At 33.3% G+C, this 24117-nt stretch overlaps 1 protein-coding gene across 15 annotated transcripts in view; it reads left to right on the forward strand.

Moving 5' to 3' along the window:
- Positions 1 to 24117, forward strand: part of NBEA (neurobeachin) — a 662404-nt gene that overhangs the window by 62691 nt on the left and 575596 nt on the right. For all 15 annotated transcript variants that reach the window (XM_072719992.1, XM_072719993.1, XM_072720000.1 and 12 more), the window contains exons 2-4: positions 16529 to 16760; positions 20486 to 20586; positions 20827 to 20922. In XM_072719992.1, the coding sequence (XP_072576093.1) occupies positions 16529 to 16760; positions 20486 to 20586; positions 20827 to 20922 (429 nt within the window). The remainder of the gene's footprint in view (positions 1 to 16528; positions 16761 to 20485; positions 20587 to 20826; positions 20923 to 24117) is intronic.

Here is a 24117-nt window from a genome sequence, read left to right on the forward strand (position 1 = left end):
ATGAGATGTGTTGGTTTCTGTATTTGATCCCAAGAATGCTTAGAGAACAATACTAAAAGCCAATAGAACTGCTTTTTACTCTTTTTCAATTTTAGTATTTAGTTTTCTTTTATTTGAACTAAAGCATTATATCACAACTAATGTCATTAAAGGATATATGATGAATGCTATTTAATTCATCATGTGGCCTGAACAAACAAAAATGAAAAAATAAGCCTTAAGAAAGATGAGATTGGCTCAGGTTTTTTTGTTTGTTTGTTTGTTTTTTTTTTTTTTTGAAGATTGGCTCAGGTTTAAGAAGGATCTTGTGAAGATCAAGAACAGTTCTATTATAAAAATATTTATCTTTTCTAATTGTAAAAATATTTTAGAATTTAAATTCCAAAACTTCTTGATATATATGAGTAAGACTCATACTATAAAAATTCTTCTATGTGTTGTTAGAGAACTTAGTTAATATTTGACTATGTATAACAGATATATGTGTGCAAATTTTGTCTTTTCACAGAGTGAAGGTATATTTATGACCGGATTTTGATACTTAGATAAGAGCATGGAATAGAGATGCTTTTCTTTTTATATAATCTTTGGTTATCCTTTATTCATCCATGTAAAAGTCATCATTCATTACACAGTTATAACTAAATTGAAGAAATAATTAGAATATATATTTTTGTATCAAAGTAAACAGCTCTTAAAAAAGTCTTCAGATTTCAAGTGTTATTTACAATTAGGATTTAAAATTTAGAAATGAAATGCAAAAAAAAATAAAAGAAATGAAATGCATATAACTTTTGTAAATTAGAGTTTGATGTGATTTACTATGCAGTTTTCTTATAGATAGATACTGCCATGTCTGTATTTGTATGTGTACATGTACAGAAATACAATAAAATATCTAATGATTATTTTGAAGAGATTTTTAAGTTTTATTGTACAAAATAGAAATTACTACTTTACATTAGAATCTAACTATTAGGGCCACCTGGGTGGCTCAGTGGTTTAGTGCCACCTTCAGCCCAGGGCCTGATCCTGGAGACCTGGGATCGAGTCCCATGTCAGGCTCCCTGCATGGAGCCTGCTACTCCCTCTGCCTGTGTCTCTGCCTCTCTTTCTCTCTGTATGTGCCTCTCAGGAGTAAATAAAAAAAAAAAAAAAAAAAGAATCTAAGCATTAATATCTTATTGGGAAACACATTTTTTTAGGTAATTGATTCTTTAGCTACTTGAATTTCTTGGCCCTCTTGCATGAAAGTTACATGTTGTACTAGGCACTGAGGAGGGCACTAAGAGATACAATGAAGAGCAATACTAGGACTCTTTTATAGATGTGTGTGTTTTTTTATGGGAGACATAATATAAAATACAGACTGTAATTAGTGTTGTGAATGGAATAATTTTTTATTTAAAGATTTTATTTATTCATGAGAGACACACACACACAGAGGCAGAGACACAGGCAGAAGGAGAAGCAGCCTCCCTGTGGGGAGCCCAATGTGGGACTCCATCCTAGGGCTCCAGGATCACGCCCTGAGCCAAAGGCAGACACTCAACCACTGAGCCACCCAGTTGTCCCTGGAATAATGTTTTTTGATACAGAATAACAGAGACTCACTTTAGGTATACTAGCCAGTGAAAGAGCATGGCAGTCCAAGGGAACAGTGAGCAAAAGGCCCAGGAGTTGGGGTGGAAACAAGGCCTGTCTAGGAGCTGATCAAATCTGAGTGATTGAAGCCTGTAATGAGCAAAGAGAGCAATATAAGATAAATTTGTGAGGCAGATGAGAAGATTTATTCAGATTTTAATTGGAATAGCTTGGATTCTGTTACAAGAGCAGGGGGAAGTCATTGAAAGGCTTTAAGCTATATATGTGACATTTATGTTATATAAGATTATCTGGCTGCAGTGGAAAGATATGGGAGCAAACAGTGAGATCTGGTGTAGTGCTTTGTTTACACTACACTATGTAGCTACATAGTGATTATTTATTACTAAAGTGATGAAAGTAGAATTAAGCAGGAGAGTTTTTTCCATTTGTAGAGTATTAGTAAAAGTGGGTGACCCTAGGTTTTCCTTTTACTTTCCTAAATATCTAAGAGTAGAATTGTCAGGATGAATGGGTAAATGTGTGTTTAAACTTATGAAAACTTACCAAATTGTTTTTCAAAGTGGCTGTTACTTAGTATTCATTCACACAAGAGGCATGTGGGAGTTCCAGTTGTTTTATTTCCTCTTCAACATTTGGCATTATCAGTCTTTTTTTATTTGAATCTAGTGGGTGTATAGTGGTAATTTACTATGGCTTTATTTTGCATTTTCTTAATGTCAGATGACATCAAGCATCTTTTCATGGGCTTATAAGACATTTTGAAAAATATTTTATTTATTTTAGAGAAGGAGCATGAACATGTGGAGGGGCAGAGGGGGAGAGAGGCAGAGAATCTCAAGCCCGACTCCATGCTCAGCTTGATTTCACGACCCTGAGTTCATGACCTGAACCAAGAGTTGGATGCTTAACTGACTGAGCCACTCAGGCACCAATTTAAAAAAAGTGCAATGTCTTTTTATTATAAAGATGTGAGATCTCTTTATATTACATATTCTGGATAATCTTTTTTTAAGATTTTATTTTTATTTATTCATGAGAGACACACCGAGAGGCAGAGACATAGGCAGAGGGAGAAGCAGGCTCCATGTAGGGAGCCCGATGTGGGACTTGATCCTAGGACCCCGGGATCTCAACGTGAGCCAAAGGCAGGCACTCAACCTCTGAGCCACCAGGTTGCCCTATATTCTAGGTAGTCTTTAATCAGATATGTGATTTGCAAAAATTTATCCTGGGGCTGTGGTTTATCTTTTCTTAATTTATTAGTTTACAAAAGTTGAAATTATCAGTTTTTTAATGTAGTTTGTCTTTTTGTGGCCTGTTTAAAAAATATTTGCCTGATCTGAAGTCAAAAAGATTCCTTCCTAGATATTATAAAAGTTTAACTCTTACGTTTATGAATGGTATAAAGAAACAAGTTTCATTTATTGGTATATGAATATCTAGTTGTTCCTCACTATTTGTAAATACTGTTCCTCCTCCATTGTTTATTTTGACACCTTTTTCTACAATCAGTTGATCATGTCTTGATTTTGTTTTTTGATTTATGTGGGTCTATGATTGGACTTTATGTTCTGTTCTGTTAATGCATGTTTTTATTCTAATTGGAATACTATATTTTGTCTTGATTTATGTGGCATTGTAGTAAGTTACAAAGTCTGGTAGTTTAGGGCCTCTCAAGTTTATTCTTCTGGTTCAGAATTGTTTTGGCTATTTATATGCCCCATTATTTTACATATACATTTTAGAATATCTAAATTCCTAAAAAGAAAAAAATTCCTAACAAAATGACAGCCACAGTTGTGGCTTGGATTGTATAAAAATAGAGTGGAATTGACATCTTCCAGTCCTTGAATATGGTATGTTTCTATATCTGTTTAGGTCCCCCCCCCTCCCCCCCGTTTTAAAAAAGAAAACAAACATAGCAGTGTTTTGTAGTTTTTTTTTTTTTTAAGATTTATTTACTCATTTCACAGAGAAAGATTGTGTGCATGTGTGAATGAACAGGGGGGGAGCCAGAGGGAAAGGGAGAGAGAATCTTAAGCAGACTCCCTGCTGAGTGTGGAGCCACCAACTGAGCCACTCGGGCACCCCATGTAGTTAAGTATACAGACCTTACATGTGTTTAGGTGAATTTTTGTCTGAATATTTCATGTTATATGCTATTTTACTGGTTTTGGTTTTTTTTTTTTAATTTTTTTTTAAATTTTTATTTATTTATGATAGCCACAGAGAGAGAGAGAGAGAGAGAGGCAGAGACACAGGCAGAGGGAGAAGCAGGCTCCATGCACCGGGAGCCCGATGTGGGATTCGATCCCGGGTCTCCAGGATCGCGCCTTGGGCCAAAGGCAGGCACCAAACCGCTGCGCCACCCAGGGATCCCTGGTTTTGGTTTTAATTGATTCTAATTGTTCTTTGTTAGTATAGAGAAAACAATAGATTTATGTATACAGATCTTAAAATCCTGAGACTAATACAATTTTTTATTAATTTGAGAAGCTTTGAGTAAATTTATTAGGAGTTTCTATGTAAATGATTATGAGGTTTGTGAATAAATGTAGTTTTATTTTTGCCTTTCCAATATGTATGCCTAATATTTTTATTTTTCTTGGCAATTTGCATTGGCTTGGACGTCTAGGATAATGCTGAGTGGAAGTGGTTGGAGAGGAGGATATCCTTGGCTTATTTCTGAAAAGCATGCAGTCATTCAGACTCAAGTATGATGTTAGCTGTAGGTTTTCATCGATGACTTTTTATCAGTTTGTGGATATTCCTTTGTATTCCTAGTTTGCTGAAAGTTTTTATAAAGACTACTTTTGGATTTTGTCAAATGATTTTTATGTACTTTTTGAGATGATCAAATGGCTTTTGTTGTTTTAGTGTGTTGATACGGTGAAATACATTGTTTGATTTTTTGATTGGTAAGCTCACCTGTACTCTTGGGATAAAATGTACTTGGTCATGATGTACAATTCTTTTGTTGTTGTTCCTATTGTTAACATGCTGCTGTATTTGATTTGCTGTATATTTTATTAAGGTTCTTTGTGTCTGTGTTCATGAGAATTATTTGGCTGTAGTTTTCATTTTCTGATATTTTCTCTGGTTTTATTACCATGGTACTTTTTGGCCCATAAACTAAGTTTGGAAGTGTTTCCTCTTTTAAAGATTTCTGAGAAAGATAGTGTAGAATTTATGATAATTTTTTTTTTTTGGATAATTTTTTTAAACTAAGAATTCATCTGTGAAATTGTCTGGATCTGTGGTGTTGTTTCTGGGAAGATTTCTAACTACAAATTCAATTTCTCTAGTAGACATAGGACTGTTTAGATGACCCGTTTCTTCTTAATCTTTGACAGTTTATACCATTTAAGTAGTTTGTGTTTTTCATTTAAGTTGTCACATTGGTAGACATAAAGTTATTAAGAAGAATCTCTTATTAATCCTTTTAGTGTATGTGGAATCTATAGTGATGACTCTTTTATTTGTGTTGATGCTAATTTGTATCCACTTTAGCCTTTCCCAGAGCTCTCTGCCACCTCACCTTTGATTCATTGGGCTAAATAAATTGAAGAACCATTTAGTTTCATCATTATTCTATGTTGTTTTGGCTGGTTTTTGTATCTTTGATTTTTCTTTTCTTGTAGTTAAATTTTTTATTTGTCTTTATGTATAATTTACTCTTTCTAGTTTCTAAATGTAGAAACTGAGGTGATTGTTTGAAATTTTTCTTCTTTAGTACACAGATTTTTAATACTATAAATTTCCTTGAAGCACTGTTTTAGCCATATCCCATGCATTTGGGGATATGTTTTCATTACATTCAGTTAAATTTTTTTCTACTTTCCCTAATGACACGTTCTTTGATCAACAGGTTAGCAAGAATAAGTTGCGAGATACTTTAGTATTTTTTTCCTGATGTATATCTAATGATTTTAATTTTATTGTGATTAGAATTTTAACCTTTTTGAGATTTCTTTTATAGCCCAGGTAGTCTTACCTTGGTGAATATTTGATATGCACTTCAAAACGTTTCTCTGCTATTTGATGGGAGTGTTTAATATGCCTATATAACAGCTAAGTTAATTTTATTTAAGATTTCTATATCTTGGGATGCCTGGGTGGCTCAGTGGTTGAGCGTCTATCTTTGACCCAGAGCGTGATCTTGGAGTCCTGGGATCGAGTCTCACATCGGGGTCTCTGCATGGAGCCTGCTTCTCTCTCTGCCTGTGTCTCTGCCTCTCTCTCTCTCTCTCTCTCTCTCTCATGAATAAATAAAAAAAATCTTTTTTTTAAAAAAGACTTCTATATCCTTACTGATTTAGGGGGTCTGTTTTCCCAGTTGCTGAGAGACGAGTATTAAAATTCACAACTAAAATCGCAGATTTGTCTGTTTCTCTTTTGTTCTCTTATTAGATTCCTTCATATTTGGGATTGCTATGTCATTCTGATGAATCTGCCCCTTCCTCCTTATGGAAAGCTTCTATTTTTCTTTTATAAAATCTACTTTGTCTGATACCAGTATCACTATACCACTTTTTTCTTAATTGTGTTTGCATGGTGTATCTTTTTTTATCTTTTTGCTTTTAACCTGTTTCTCTGTATTTTAATTCTGGGGTCAACAAATCGTTGCCTATGTGCTAGTCACCTGCTTTATACATTTTTTTTTATTGGTACACAGCCATACCATGTCATTTATGTGTTGTATGTGGCTGCTTTCATATTACAGATGCAGAGTTGAATAGTAATGATACAGACCATAAGGTCCTGGAAGTGTAAAATCTCGGCTCTTGAAGAAGTTTGCTGACCTCTACAGCTTTTTTTTGTTATGTGGAATGTAATTGGGTTTTGCTATATTTTATACATTCTTATAATCTCTGCATTTTAAGTGGTGGTTTTATATTATTTACATTTCATGTAATCATTATGGCAACATTTCAGTCTGCTAGTTTTGCTATTTTATATTCACATCTTTTTTGTTTGTTTGTTTCTCTTTTTCCTATTTCATGTCTGGTTTTGGATTAATTGAGAATTATGATTCTATTTTACAGTTACTATTGATTTATTAACTATTCCTAGTTTTTTCTTTATTATTATTATTTTTAAGTATTTATTTATTAATGAGGGACACAGAGAGGCAGAGACATAGGCAGAGGGAGAAGCAGGATCCACAGAGTCAGCCTGATGTGGGACTTGATCCTCTAACCCCAAGATCACACCCTGAGCCGAAGGCAGACGCTCAACCGCTGAGCCCCCCGGGTGTCCCTAGTTTTTTCTTTAAAATAATTTTTAAAGTTAAGACTAAGTTTTTAGAGCAGTTTTAGATTAACAGCAAAATTGAGGGAAAAGTACAGAGATTTTCCACATATCCTCTGCTTCTACATGTGCATAGTCTTCCCACTTACCAACATCTTCCACCAGAGTGGATATTTGTTACAATTGATGAATGTACCTAGATACATCATGATCATTTGAAGTCCAGTGGTTTACATTGTGGTTCACCATTATAAATCATACAGAGTATTTTCATCGCTCTAAAAACCCTCTCTCTGTGTTCTACCCATTCATATGTTCTTTCACCAACACCTGGCAATCACTGATCTTTTTATTGTCTCCATAGTTTTGCCTTTTCCAGAATGTCATGTAGTTGGAATCATACAGTATGTAGCCTTTTCAGATTGGCTTCTTTCACTTAGCGAAATGCAATTAAGGTTCCTCCGCATCTTATCATAGCTTGATAGGTCATTTCTTTTTAGTGCTGAATAATATTCTGTTGTCTGGATGTGCCACGGTTTATCCATTTACTTACTGAAGAGCATGCTGGTTGCTTCTAAGTTTTGGCAATTATGAATAAAGCTACTATAAATATCCGTGAGCCAATTTTTGTGTGAACCTAAGTTGTCAGCTCCTTTCAGTGAATACCAACAAGTGAGTTGCTGGATCATATAGTAAGAGTATATTTAGATTTGTTAGAAACCACCAAATTGTCTTCCAAAGTGGCTGTACCACTTTACATTCCCATCAGCAATGAATGAGTTCCTGTTGCTTCACATCCTTGCAGCATTTGGTATTGTGAGTGTGTACTGGATTTTGGCCATTCTAATAGGTGTGAAGTGATATCTTGTTTAATTTGCATTTCTCTGATGACATGATGTATGGAACATTTTCTTACATGCTCTTTTGTCATCTGTATATCTTCTTCAGTGAGATGTCTGTTAAGGTTTTTGACATTGTTTCTTCTTTTTTAAGATTTTATTTATTTATTCATGAGAGACCATAGAGAGAGAGAGGCAGAGGGAGTAGCAGGTTCCATGCAGGGAGCCTGACGTGGGACTCAATCCAGGATCTCCAGGATCAGGCCCTGGGCTGAAGGTGGTGCTAAACCGCTGAGCCACCTAGGCTGCCCAACATGGTGTCTTTTTTACATTTGGTATTTTCCTAGAATTTACGATATACATTATCAATTTATTGTTCTCTACCTTCAAATAATGTATCACTTCAGGTATATGTTAAGAACCTCTTAAAAGTATACTTATATGTCTTCCTCTGCTGTCCTTTGTGCTCTTGCAGTCATTGTTTTTACTTCTACGTGTTTGTAAATCCCCCAAAACAATTTTGGCATTCCTCAATTTTTGTCATTTCAGATTTTCATCTGGTATCATTTTCCTTCTGCTGGAAGGACTTTCTTTAACAATTCTTGTAATAAAACTCTGCGGGCAATGAATTCTCTCAGCTTTATTTGTCTGAAAATGTTTTTATTTTGCTTTTATTTATGAGGTGGATTGGGGTTTTCAGTATTAGGCATGGGGTTACAATTTAAAAATATATAGTGGTTTGGCAAGACTTAATTTTTACTTCCTTTTACACATTAGTTGGCAGCTAGAGCCAGGTGTACTTATCATCTGCTTTGTTATAATCTTATTAAGTAATCATAAAAGTGGTTATACCACTTTTGATAAACTGCATGTTGTTTTAAATATATTTTAAAGAAGGTACTTAATTGTATGATAGTCATTCACTTTGTTTTCTCCTCCATTCCCTAGAGATTTTATGGACTATATTTTTAGCAGCATTTGTTATACTCTTGGGTATAGTTATTTCTATACCACAGAAGGATTACTGATACAAATTACTTGAAGACAGGACTGCTGTGAAAGAAATAGGAAACAAGTAATTTTCTATTTTTCTTGCCTTAGTTTGTCAGCTGGGTTTAGAATCATTAACTTTTATTATATTCATGTCCAAATTATAAAGTATTTTCCTTTATGTACTAAAAATTTACCTGAAAGTCATGTATAATGCATGCAGCAGATCTGTGACTGATGCAGGTACATATTTATGTATTGGGGGTGGTCCTTTTAGTATTTGCATACTTCTTAATCCTATATAAAATTGACAAGATACATTCTGATGCTGACACTAGCTTTGGAACCTTGGGCTGGTTACTTAACTTAGGCTAACCTCAATGTCCTTGTTTGAGATACTGTCTTACACAATTGTGAGAATTAAATGAGACTATACACATAAATTACTGAACACATAAGTGTTCACAACATGGTCATTCTTAATGATCATGTTTCCACTTTATTTCTTTGTGAAATAACAGATACAAGTTTATCTCAAAGATTTCCTTTTTTAGAGGTTAATAATTCAGTACCTTTAAAACTTGGATTGTATCTGCTTCTTGAAATAATTTGATTAACTTACTAGAAAAGGCTTGTAAGAGGAAAAAAACAATGTAAGCAAGAGGACAGAATAGAGAAAGGAGATAATCAAGGCAAATATAGTTATCAGATTTTGAACATTAATTTTTTTTCTCTTTAGATGAGCCATACTTCTTATTTCTTTGTATGTCTCATACTTTTTTGTTGAAGACTGGAAATTTTGAATATTGTCATGTGAAATGCTGAAAATCAGATTCTTCTTTCTTTTCCCTTGTGTTTGTTGTTGTTTTGGATTGTTTACTTAGTAATTTTCTAAAATATGTTTCTAAGTCTGTACTCTTTGTCATGTATAGTCCCTGAAGTTCTGTTTGGTGGTCAGCTGATTTTTTTTTTTTAAAGATTTTATTTATTTGAGAGTGAGAAAAAGCACAAGTGGGATGAGGGGCATAGAGAGAGGAAGAAGCAGACTCCCCACAGAGCACGAAGCCCAATGCAGGGCTTGGACCCTGGGATCATGACCTGAGCTGAAGTCCGATGCTTAACCTGCTTGGCCACACAGGTGCCCCTCAGCTGATGTTTTGACAGAGTTGTCTTAAACGCCTGGAGCCAGGGAAAGAAAAATTGAAGAATCGAAAAGTACTCTTACTGTCTTTGCAGATTTGCTCTTTTGGAGTATTCTTGCACTGCTTAGTCAGGCTATTTATATCTCTCCCCTAGCTTTTACTTCCTTCTTGTATAGAACCTAAAGGCCAGCTGCAAGTGAAAGCTTAGGGTCTTGGGAACGCCTGGGTTGCTCAGCATTGAGCGTCTGCTTTTGGCTCGGGGCATGGTCCCAATGTCCAGGGATCGAGTCCCACATCGGGTTCCCTGCATGGAGCCTGCTTCTCACTCTGCCTGTGTCTCTGTCTCTGTCTCTGTCTCTGTCTCTGTCTCTCTCTCTGTGTGTCTCTCGTGAATAAATAAAATAAAATAAAATAAAATAAAATAAAATAAAATAAAAAGAAAGCTTAGGGTCTTTTTAGGCTTTTTCTGAATGTGTAACCTGCCTTGGGGATGCATGTGACTCTATTTCCCTGTATATATACAGGAGAGCCTTTTAAAGACCTTATACCCACATATATATATACCTCTTTCCCCACATCTTCCTTCCCAGGCTGTAGTTAACATCTGTGCCTTTACATGCTTTTAGCAGAAGTACCCCAGCCCTAGAGATATTCTATGTTTGGTGAGAAACAGTTCTTTGCACCTGTCCTTGAGGGAGCTGCCAGGTAGGTTGAGACCCACAACCTTGATTACAAGGTTCCTGCTGCTTCCTCTGGAACTAGAAACCCTCACCACTTGTGCAGGAGGTTGTCCTCATGACTGTTGCCCTCCAGGGTGTGGGGAATTGTAGGTGGGGCAGTGCTTTTTACCAGAGAATAATAGCTGCTTCTTCACTGAGTCATCCCTGGGTTGGTATACATTTTTGTCTTGATTGCAGAATTTTTCAGAAGTTGATTTTGACAGTTTTTGCCAGCTCATTAGTTTTCTCTAGAGAACATAGCCATGGAGTTGCCCATTCTGCCCTTTTGTGGTGATGTCATTATTTTTCAAAGGAATGTGTTGTAAATTTATTTCACTTGAAAATATTTAGAAACTGGAAGTGGAAATACAGTTAAGCCTGATTTTTAAAAAAATGTTTATTTATTTATTCATTTATTCATTTATTTGACACAGAGTAAGAGCAAAAGCCAGGGGCAGAGGGAGAGGGAGAAGCAGGCTCCCTGCTAAGCAGGGAGCCCAGTGTGGGGGTCATGACCCAAGCTGAAGGTAGATGCTTAACTAACTGAACTACCCAGGCGCCTCAAGCCAGATTTTAAAAACTTAAGAATTGTGTGTGGTTTACTTAGTGCCTTAACAAGTCAAGAGTACAAGTGTTCTGAATTGTACTTATTAAACCTTACGTATTTTCCAAGTAATAATAGAAAAAAGAGTAAGGCAACTGTGAGCATAGTCAGGAAGGAGAAAACATCTCTGACTTTTTTTTTTAAGATTTTATTTATTTATTCATGAGAGAGAGAGAGAGGCAGAGACATAGGCAGAGGGAGAAGCAGGCTCCATGCAGGAAGCCTGATGTGGGACTCAATCCTGGGACCTCAGGATCATGTCTTGAGCCAAAGGCAGACGCTCAACCCCTGAGCCACCCATGTGTCCCACATCCCTGACTTTGTAATCACTGGAACATTAAAAAAGTTGTATGGCAGTAAGAGCAATTCATTGCTGAAGGAGAAAACCTGAATACAGTAGAAAGTCTGGCTTACAACTTGGTGACTGACCATGAAATAGACCCTCTCTCCCTCTCTCCTCCACTCCCATCTGTATTAAATTAATCTTCCCATTCTATATTAAACACTGAATATTTTTCATAGGTTTGGCAATGTGCTGGAGGTGTAGATATATAGTGGATAGGTAGTTAGAAATAGTCCTTACCCTTAAAAAGCTTATTGTAATTTGGGATATCTGTGAACATTTATGCTGTGCAATGACTGCTATTGCATGCATGGATTGTAATGGGAATTCAGGGAAAGGCCATCTTCATGGGTACTGGGAAGGCATTCTGGATTAAGTGGTGTTTAAAATGGTATTTGGAGGTTTAATGGGAGTTAACAAATGTAAAAGTGGAAAGAGAACTCTGTCATATATAGGGAATACCATATATGAAAAATTTTAGGTCAAGTGAGAGATGTGCAGTGTAGAAATGTTCCTATGACAATAGTTAGGAAATGGGAAGTAGAGGAAATTGGAGCTGGGGTGTTAAATGGTGACTTTATAGGCAGTGCTATCTAGTTTAGAGTTTATCCAGAAGGATAAGATGCAAAGGAATCCAAATAGTTAATAATTGTCCAGTCTGATCCAATTAATGAAAAAGAATTATCCCATATAATTCTAACCAATAATCTAAGATTTCAAAATAAAGGTATTTAAAATTGCTAGTAATTATAAACTTAGTCCTTTCAGAAGGTATTTTCCAAGTCAGCATTTTATATTCCAGATATTTATATAGTAACTTTTATTTATGTAAATAAAAGTTATTTCATTTAAAAAGCTTAGCTATGATATTTTATATAAATTCTTTTATGATCATTTCTTGTGTAGGAAGCACCATTGTGGGCCACTTTTCTTGCAGAGGCAATACCTTTTTGAATTTTAAAGAAAAGGTCTAGAAGAAAAGAACTTAACTGTGCAAATAGAGTATTCAGATTTATAGAAAATCTTAATTGATTTATAAGTCTCTTTTATACTATGGTAACAGTTATTTTAGCTTGTTTTTTGGTTTAGCCTTTTTAGCTTTGTGTCATTTTCTTTGCTTTTTAAAAGGTTCCCCTGTGAATTTTCTTTTTCAATGTTTATTGCTAATTTTCCTGTAATTGAGCCTTCAAAGTCTTCTACTTTCTTGCTGAAAATAACCTTAAATAAATTGGTTGTATTTAAAAGTTTTTATTTACTACCTCTGGATATATATATATTTTTAAGATTTCATTTATTTATTCATGAGAGACATAGAGAGGGAGAGAGAGAGGCAGAGAGACAGGCAGAGGGAGAAGCAGGCTCCATGCTGGGAGCCCAACGTGGGACTTGATCCTGGGACCCCAGGATCACACCCTGGACCGAAAGCAGGTGCCCAACCGCTGAGCCACCCAGGTGTCCCTGGATGTTTTATTTCTTAGAGAAATTATTTTCTCTTTCTTTCTTTTATCCTACACACTGTTCATAAAACACTGATTTCTTTGTAGATCTACTATGATACATCCCATTTCTATATTTTTTAAGTCTATACTTCTTTTTTTTTAAAGCTTTTATTTATTTATTCATGACAGACAGAGAGAGAGAGATTGGCAGAGACATAGGCAGAAAGAGAAGCAGGCTCCATGCAGGGTGCCTGATGTGGGACTCGATCCCGGGTCTCCAGGATCACATCCCAGGCCGAAGGCGGTGCCAAACTGCTGGGCCACCCGGGCTGCCCTAAGTCTATACTTCTGACTTAATAGAAAGTTGTTTAGGTTCATTTTTCAATCCAGATTAGAATTCTGGATCTGTCACTTTACTTATATGTGACCTTGTTCATGCTGCTTAATCTCTTTATTTTCACTTTTATGAAGACAATTAATACATTTTCCTCATAAGATTGTTATAGTTTAAATAATGAAAGCCAATTGTTTCTACTTTTTCTTACATGCTTTAGTTGGTAAATATGGAACCACTCATTTATAAGTAGGGAATGAATATTTCTCTAATCTTGGAATCATAGTTTTGTAAGCATTTAGCCTTATTAACACTAAAGTATTAAAAATTACAGTGAAGTTTAGAAAGACCATCTGAAAATACAGGCCCACTTTACAACATTTACAATAAATATTTTTACAGATCTGGCAAAGAAATCAGAGAGCCAAACTGTATTCTTTTGTAATTAAATGATATGTAGAAAGGAGCATTGTTTTTTAACTGAAAAATAGTGAAAGATGGAACTGTAGCTTCACATAACAGAGTCTGATTGTTCAATTACACATATTGTTGATTTCTTTAAATGCAGACTATTTTTTTCCTTTCCACTGAGTCCATCCCTCTGTTATTTACAAATTACATAATGGCTCTTGGTTATGCCAGACTTTACTGAAAGCACTTAACAATTCATTTAGGAGATTAATCTAAAAAAAACCTCAGTGTTGTCCCATTTTAGTATATACTAATTCTTACGTGTTTTCAGAGGCTTATAGGCTTAACCCTAGGTATCTATTTCTATTAGTTTAGTCAGTAAGCATCCACATCATTGATTTTCAAACCTGTTTTTCTTTTTCCTCTATATGGTTGCCTTTTAGGCACCCCTTCTGAGTTACTAACCACTGGTCTATAAGGTTCATAGTAGTGACCCAAGTCAATTGGACATATAATAGTGGAAAAGTAAGCAGTTCTTTGATAAGACCATGGTATGGTGAAAAGATTGTGAGTTGATTCTCATAGTTCTACAATTAATATCTAAGAGAGTACATGATCCACAATAGTTTAACATTTGTTGGAAACAAGGCTTAAGCTAGCTGTTTTGTGGTACTTAAGACTTACGTGTTCAGGTGACTACTTTTATTTTTTTAGGTTAGAGCTGGGGTCATTAGAGAACTGGTAATAGCTGTCCTTAACTGAATGCTAGCTATATGCTTAACATTGTTCCTAAGCCTAATTAGTTTATTTAATCCTCACAACAAAAACACTCTTAGGTAGGAATTTTTATTCTCATATTTAGATGAAGTAACTGTGACTTAGAGAAGTAGTCATTAAGGTCACAGAGCTAGTGGTACAGCTAAAATCTGAATCCAGGAAGTTTGAATTCAGAAACAATCTCTTAACTGTTCTAGTAGCTATTTTTGTTAATAAGACAAATAGTAGGAGGAGTTGAAGTTGTTTCATACACAGAAGTAAAACCAGCCTTTAACCCGAGTGAGTATCTAGGTCATTAAAAAAAGAAAAATAAAAAAGGTCAGAAGTTAGGATGAGGGATAGTTTATCATAAGGTTGAGTTATAGACCTGTTACAGAGAAAAATACAGAGAATAATGTTTTAAAATTTGAGAATATTTTTTAAATTATTATATTTCAGAAGGCTTAAAAAATATTCTTAAATGAGATTTTATTGCTTGTATGGACTTGTATGAAGACAGACTTACTGGGTTTTGATCCTATATCCTCTATCTACTAGTTTTGTGATCTTTTCCAAGTTAAATTTTCTGTGCCTATTCTTCCTTCTCTGTAAAATGAAGATAATAATAGATTCTTTCTCATATATTGTTTTTTGAGAATTAAATTATTTAATATATGTAAATCCCTTAGAATAGTACCAAATGGTATGTAAGTACCTGATGGTATTATTAATCATATTTATTCCATAGCATGTGGTCATCTACCCTTACTATTGAACATTTTTCTTTGATAAAAAATTCTGCTTCTTGAATCTAATATCTGGTGCCTCTCTGCCCCTAATCTTATTTTTTTTTTGTTTCCATTTTCTGAAATACTTACAATTTATGTCTTCTTTTGTGCTTTATGTAACTTACAAGCCAATTTCAACTTTTTGGAGGATAGATAGAGTGTATATACATCTACATATATACATCTTTATTTCTGGAACTTTTAAAAAAATTTTAAAGTTATTTATTTATTTATTTGACACAGAGAGAGAGAGAGAGAGAGAACGAGAGTGAGTGTACAAGCAGGGGGAGCAGCAGGCAGAGGGCCAGGGAGAAGCAGGCTTCCTGCTGAGCAGGGAGCCTGATGCAGGTTTGATCCTAGGACTGTGGGATCATGACCTGAGCTGAAGGTAGATGCATAACCTATGGAGCCACCCAGGCATTCCTAAATTTTCTGTTCTTTAGACCAGAAAGGTATCAGTTTTTCAATCTTTTTTTAAGAATGGTACTTAAAATTAATACAGCATATGTGACTTGATCAGTAGAGAATATGAGTATCGTTGTATCGTTATATCTTTTATTATAAATATATTTGTCTATTGCTGTACTTAAAGTATCTTTTATTCTAAGTGTATTGGTCTATTGCTGTACCTAAAGTAGCATTTGAGAAGGACACTAATACTTTTGACTCATTTGACATAATGCCACAAGTCAAATACATCGCTATTATGTCATCTTTGTATAGCAATTTGCATTCTCTTAAGTATTATAGATAGTAGGTGTATTTCTTTTAATAATTTTTAACATAGATTTTGTCATTTCCACATTTATTATAAGTTTGCAATTATCACTTTTGTAGTTCTTTATCTTATATACATAGAGATAGAACTTGTGTTCTGTTACATCTCATTTGTCCATCTAGTAATATCACAAAAGAAAATGAACTTCATGTTTTAAAATTTATCCTTAGTGAATTTTGCATTTTCTAATGATTTTCACTTTTGAGAGCCAAATTCTTTTTTATAGGAATTTGTCCTGAATCCTACCCAGTAGTTCTATGTGCCATTTTTCTGCACATGATTGGTAATTAACTTTTTCCATTTTTTAAGGAACTTGATTTTTCTAGTTTTAATTTTTATAGCACCTTTATCTGTAGCTTTCCAATTTTTCTCAAAAGTAGTTTTAGGCTTAAAAACAAGAAATTTTTTAGAGTAGCTATGCTCTCCTAGTTGAGTTATTTTATTATTTTTATTTTATTATTTTTATTATATTGTTATAAATAATCTCTCATGTTATCATTAGTTATTGTTTCTTTTTTGTTTTTCAGTTGGTTGGTGGAGAATTTGACTTGGAGATGAACTTTATTATCCAGGATGCTGAGAGTATAACATGCATGACAGAGCTTTTGGAACACTGTGATGTAACATGTCAAGCAGAAATATGGAGCATGTTTACAGCCATTTTACGAAAAAGTGTTCGGAATTTACAGACTAGCACAGAAGTTGGGCTAATTGAACAAGTATTGCTGAAAATGAGTTCTGTAGATGACATGATTGCAGGTATGAGGTTATCTCACAGGATAATATGCTTTAAATATTTATAAAAATTCACATTTTTCTTTAGAGTCTATGGGTAATGTAGAGTTCTTGAAGCTAACTTGATTTAAAATAGATAAATAGAAATGTATGGGATATTTGCCTTGTATATTAAGGGAAAATTTGAAGAATGGAAGACACCTTCTTCTGTATTAGACAAAAATAATTACTGATTTTTCTTTTTCACACTTTAGAAAATCTTAATTATGTGGGATAAACAACCATGAAATCTATCAGAAAAATAAATAGTACCTTTTTACATAGTACTTAGTTAAATCTTTACATAATTAACATTTTGCAATGTATATTACAATTCTGCATAATGAACACTTTCCCGACTTTTTCAAGCTCCATGCACTTCAGTTTGGCATATATGGAACTATGACAAGAGAAACTAATATCCTTAGGATAAGCATGTTGAATTTTTAGGAAGTGTCCATTTTACTTGATATTCTTTTAGAGAAACTTTTATGTTAAAATAAACATGTAAAGTAGAACGTGAAATTTGCATGGAATTTCAAGATAAAAATACTAATTTTTGTGCTTGTTATGTTATTTGAAGTAACTTCGAAATCTATGATTATTCATTGTCAATCTTTTGCCTCCCTTGAAGGCTTTTTCTCCTTTTCTCCTTTTAGATGGGCTTCAGTAGAAATGTTGTGAAAGAATTGTCCCAGAGCAACATTATTACCAGAAAATAAGTTTAGAGTTTGAAATGTTGATTCTTTTAGGCCATGAATCTTCCGCATTAAGTCTCTTTTGATATAAAAGGGTTTTCATAATTTTAAAAGTGCTGATACGACTCCTTGCAATATCATGCCTGATCTTTAAAAGTAGTTCAGACACCAGAGAATCCTCTATCATATTTTGATTTATGCACAATTAATTTTAATATTAGTAGAACAAAACCTTAAGAAATAATAAAGTGAAGAATAAGTTAAAGATTAGTGTCTTTTAAATAATATTTAAAATTTTTTGTTTTTCTAATATAGTATATTAAAATTAGTTCTAATTGCTTTCAAGGTGGCATCTATCTCTAGAGTGATTTAACATTTTCTGTGTTGGTTACTAATGGTAAACTTAATGAAAAATGAAATTCAAATTTAAAACATCTTTTTAATGATGATACGAACCATCTGTAAACCATTCTGTAAATTCTAGCATTGTTTAACAAGAATTTATTTGCATAAGCATATGTGTATATATATATATATACACACACACACACACACACACACATATATATATATATATATACTGTATAGAAGAACATCAGGTGATTTTTGAGTCCTCATATCTGGGTTTAGTCCCTGAAGTTTTTTATTTGGTTTTTGAAATAAAAATGGCTACCACTTTATAAAGTGCACTTTAGAAAATGAGTCATAATTACATACATAGAGTTTACTGGTACATAATTCATGAACTTCGTGATAAAAGATGGTAGTAAGCTTGATTAGTACTGCAAAAAGTTCATGTGTTCATGTTTTCTATTATACAAAGCTCCTTGATTATCTTTCCTTCTCAATAATAATACTGGTAAAAAAATAATAATACTGGTAACACAAAGCTTTCACTTTTGTTATTTTATCATTATCAGAAAATTACCTCTACCTTACTTTTCAGTATAGAAAATGAAATTTAGATAACATACTAATGAAGCACCAATAACCACCAAAACACTACTAAGTTTTCATTCTGAATATTTATAGCATATTAAGTTCAAAGAGGCACTTTTCATTTACTAATGTGTAGGTATTACTAGAAGGCAGTTAAATATCTATGCTAAGTTGATTAGAGAGTTTCATAGTCTGAGTATTTTTTCTCCTTTAAAATTTTGTCCAGAAAAAAATACCTGTTATGTTAAAATTAAACTGAGCTACTTGGTTATGTGATATGTACAATTAATAAGAAATTTAAAAAAAAAAAAGAAATTTTAATAATTATGTAATTAAATACAAATTTAATAGATCACTTTTTGTGGTACACATATAAGATGAGATAAAGGTTTGGGAAAAGAAGTATAATTTTTTAGGAAAGTATTTGTAGGCAAAGAAATCTATGAATTTGCCATTGCAGCTAATTGCTTGAAACTACTTAATAATTTAGGGATTTAAGGCATTTAATTTCTATCTAAAATAAATTCTTTGTTAGAAACAAATCTTCTAATATGTAGTAACTATAAACTTTTTTATTGAGTGATGAAACATTGTATTTCATTAAAAGATCTCAAAGATGACATATTAATAGTCACAATTTAATCATAGGGATTGCTTACTTATTGTGGCATTAAGTAAGATTATTCAATTTATTGACAAAATAACCATACGAAATTGCTAATTTGAAATAGATACATAATAAATATATTTAAAATCTCAAATTCCAGGTATTAATTTGTAATATTGAATAATAAATATTACGCATCAGTAACTATTTAAACTTATCGTAACACCTTTTTAAAATTAGTTGATGATAAATTATTCAGAATGTATTTGTGCATTCTGTTCTATTCTATTAAAGATAGTACTATCTTGGGATCCCTGGGTGGCGCAGCGGTTTGGCGCCTGCCTTTGGCCCAGGGCGCGATCCTGGAGACCCAGGATCGAATCCCACATCAGGCTTCCGGTGCATGGAGCTTGCTTCTCCCTCCGCCTGTGTCTCTGCCTCTCTCTCTCTCTCTCTCTGTGACTATCATTAAAAAAAAAAAAAAAAAAAAAAAAAAAGATAGTACTATCTTTAATTCTTAGGAAGTGTTTTAGAAATTGATAAAGTAGATATTTAGATGCTTAATTTCTTAAAGATAGAGTACTACTCACAATGTCTAGAGATGAGAAAGAAATCAAGAACAAATGACTAAATGTATAATTTTTCTATCATCTCTTGAGCTGATATGTATCTCATATGCACATAAACACATGAACAGAATGGATATCACTAGTACTATATTTATGTCACATTTTGATTTAGAGATTGATAGGTAACAGGGCTCTGGAGCCATACCGCCTGGGTTTTAATCCTGACTCTATCACTTGGAGCAGTGTGTTCTTGGGCAAGATGATTAGGTTATTTATGTCTCACTTTCCTCATTTTAGTCACTTTCCTCATTTTAGGAAGGAGCTAATAATAGTACTTACCTCATAGGCTTGTTACGAGAATTTGTGCACTTAATAACTGTAAACCACTTGGAATAATGCCAGGCAAGGAGTCAGTGCTCAGAATTGTTGTTAATGGGGCAAGGGATGTTTCAATAATATATTTTATTAAGAACAGATAAGTGTAAAATAAATTTGGCAACTGTTACTTTTTTATTTGAAAAGAACCAATTTACAAAATTAAATTGTACTTTTGCATATTTTTGCTTTCCTTTCCCTGTACACAGCAGGTGTGTGTGTGTGTGTGTGTGTGTGTGTGTGTGTGTGTGTGTTTTCTGGGAATTTTAAAATCTATTTTATGTATTTGCTAAGGAAACTTAATTGTAATGGTAAATCTGATGAGAAAAATCCTAAAATTCAGGATTTTTGGTTATCTGATGACTTAAAAATTGTTAATTAGAATAACTATTCATAAGGACATTTAGCTAAGTATATATGTAGAAATGAGAATTGATAACTTTTGCTCTTTCAAAAAGTATATTACCTTGACAGATGGCAGGTCATTACTAGAGTTCAGAATAACTTTATTTTCCTTTGAAGATCTTCTAGTTGATATGTTGGGGGTTCTTGCCAGCTACAGCATCACTGTCAAGGAGTTGAAGCTTTTGTTCAGCATGCTTCGAGGAGAAAGTGGAATCTGGGTAAGCTGTGGTCAGAGGGAACAGTTTTCAATATTAGTACATTAATACTTAATGTTCAACAATTTATCTCTAGAGAGCTATAAACTTGAATTTGTAATGGAAATTGTTCCCCTTAAAGAGTTTAGTAAATGATGTAAAATTAATTTCTTTCTAGTTAGAAAACAGTCCAGTGTCTAACATGATATATTAGGTATTTTTGTTGAATTTGTATAGTGACATATCTTTTTCTTCTTTCCTTAGCCAAGACATGCAGTAAAATTATTATCAGTTCTTAATCAGATGCCACAAAGACATGGTCCTGATACTTTTTTCAATTTTCCTGGTTGTAGTGCTGCGGTAAGTTTTAAATACATGTGTTTATTTTTATTTATTTATTTTTGATACAGCTCTGTTAAGGTATAATTCACATAAAAGTCCCAATTTAAAAGTACAGTCTGATGAATTTTAAGTTGATAATCACTACTGCAATCATGATTTTGAACAATTCTATCATTTCCCAAAATTCTCTTGTGTCTGTTTCAAACCTGTTCCCTCTCCCTAGCCCCTGTCCCTTGCAACTTTTGATTTATTTTGTGTTTTTATGATTTTGCCTTTTCTAGAATTTCATAGAAATAAAATCTTACAGTATGTAATCTTTTCTGTCAGGCTTCTTTCACTTACATAATGTTTTTGAGGTTGTTCATGTTGTAGCTTACCAGTAGTTTATTCTGTTCCTTTTTACTCTAAGTAGTCTTATATTTTATGGATATGCCACAGTTTATCCATTCACTAGTTTATCCATCTCAATATTTGAGTTTTTAGTTTCTGGCTATTATAAGTAAAACTGCCCATGATCTTCTGTGGGCATGTGTTCTCATCTCTTAAGTAAAAACATAAGTGAAATTGCCACGTTTTATGCTAAGTGTGTGTTTCGTTTCATGAGAAACAGGCAGATTGCTTTCTGTAGTGGAAAGTTTTGCATTCTTCTCATCAGTGTATAAGAATCCCAGTTGATCTGCATCCTAGACATTGGCCATCTTTTTAATTTGAGGCATTTAAATGGTTATATAATGGTACCATGTTGTAGTTTTAATTTTGTATTATTCTAATGGCCAATGATACTGAGCATTTTTTCAAGTGTTAATTGGTTGTTTTTATATCTTCTTTGTGATGTTTGTGTTCAAATCTTTGTTCAGTGAAACATTAGTTTTATTAAGAGTTCATTATGTATTTGGAATATAAATTAATTTGTCAGATATATATTTGTCAAATATTTTTCCTAATTTGGCTCTTCCTTTTACTTTCCTAACAGTATTTCTTAAAGCAAACACTTCAGTTTTGATGAAGTTCAATTAAACTTTTCTTTTTTTATGGCATATGTTTTTGTAATCTAAGAAATCAGAATGATCCAAGATCGTAACATTTTTATCTTTTGCTTTCTAGTAAGAGTTCTTTTGTTTTAGTTCTTATATTTAGGTCTATGATTCTGTTTGTGTGAATATTTAAAGTATGATATGAAGGAAGGTTGGAGGTTAAAGTTTTGTTTGTTTTGCATATGAATATGGAATGTTTCATAACCATTTGTTAAAGAAAGAGTCCTTTAACCTTGAATTACCTTGGCATATTTCTTGAAAACTATCTGGCCTTGTTTGTGTGGATCTGTTTCTGTGTTTGGTTCCTTTGTCTTCTTTTTCTGCCTTTATGCCAATATCAGATTGTCTTTCTTTCTTTTTTTTTTTTTTAAGATTTTATTTATTTATTCATGAGCGTCACAGAGAGAGACAAAGAGGCAGAGACCCAGGCAGAGGGAGAAACAGGCTCCATGCAGGGAGCCTGACACAGGACTCGATCCTGGGTCTCCAGGATCAGGCCCTGGGCTGAAGGCAGCGCTAAACCGCTGAGCCACCCAGGCTGCCCAGATTGTCATTCTTTTCGTAGCTCTATTAGTAAGTAGTTCTTGAAATCAGGTTGTGTAAGTACTCCAACTTTGTTCTTCATCTTAAAATAATTTTGGCTATTTTAGATAGCATTTCAATACATATTGTGAATAAACTTGTAAAATTTATAAAATACATTCTGTGATTTAGATTTTATCGTGTTAAACCTGTAAACAATTTGGAGAGAAGATTAGTGTGTCTTCCAGTCCATGAACACAGTATACCTCTTCCTTTATTTAATTTTCTGTGATTTTCCACTCTTGCAGTTTTAAGTATAAAGTCTTAAACATCTTTTGTTAAATTTATCCATAAATATTCCATACTGTTTTTTGCTAGTATATAGAAGTACAATTGATATCTTTTTTGTATATTAACCTTATATCCTGACACCTTGCTAAACTCACTAGTAGTTTTTTAGTAGATGCCTTAGGATTACTTACGGATGTTTTTGTAAATAAAACCAGTCTTATTCTTTTCTTTTTTTTTTTTTTTTTCTTTTTTACTTTACAGTCAGTATGCCTTTTTATTTCATGTATTGCCTTACTACACTGGCTAGGACGCCAGGGCAGTATAGCATAACAGGAATATCCTTGGCTCATTTTCAGCCTTAGTATTAGGCTTTAAGGTATTAGGCTTAGTATTAGGCTTTAAGACATGCCTTTGTCAGATAGAGAAAATTCTGTTCTGTTCCTGTGTACTGGGAAGTTTTTTAATCATTAGTATGTTGATACTAATGTTGAATTTTGCTGAATGCTTTTTCTGATTTTATTGAAGTGAACATGTGGGTTTTCTTCTTAGTCTTTATTAACATAGTAAATTACAGTGATTGATATTTCAGTGTTAAACCATTTTGTGGAAGTTCCTGGAATAAAAACTACTTGGTCACTGTGTTTTAACCTTTTCATATAACAGTGGATTTGATTGGCTAATATAATGCTAAGAAATGTTGCAACTATTTTTATGAGTGATTTCAGGATGTAGTTTCCTTTTTTATATAATATCTTTATCTGGTTTTGGTGATAGGGTAATCCTCATATAATGAGTTGGGAACTATTTATTTCTTTCCATTAAAGAGTGTGTAGAATTGATATTACTTATTCTTAAATGAATGCTAGAATTCACTATTGTAGCTATCTAGGCCTGGAGTTTTCTTTGTGGGAAAGTTTTAAAACTATGAACTTAATTTCTTTAATGAATATAGGGAGGTTTTCTCTTTCCTTTTGAGTGAGCTTTGGTAGTTTTTGTCTTCCAATAATTTGTCCAGTTAATTTAAATTTTTGAATATATTGATATGTTTATCATATCCCTTTCTTCTCCTTTTAATAGCTGTAGGATATTTAGTGTTGCCTCCTCTTTCATTCTTGATATTGGATTTTTTTTCTTCTGATTAATCTAGCTGAAATTTTATCCATGTTTTCTTTTTTTAAGGAACTTTAATTTCATTTCATTGTTTTTATCATTGTAGCATTGTAGAGAGGATGTATAACTTTTGACTAGAAGAAATGGTTTTGATTTCTGAATCCTCTACTTCCTTATTATGCAGGATAATCCCTTAATGTTTCTTGGCTAACTTTCATGTAAAATATTAGCACTGTTTCATGGAATAGTTTTACTG

Source organism: Vulpes vulpes, chromosome 9 (genome assembly GCF_048418805.1).
Source record: "Vulpes vulpes isolate BD-2025 chromosome 9, VulVul3, whole genome shotgun sequence".
Lineage (NCBI taxonomy): Eukaryota > Metazoa > Chordata > Mammalia > Carnivora > Canidae > Vulpes > Vulpes vulpes.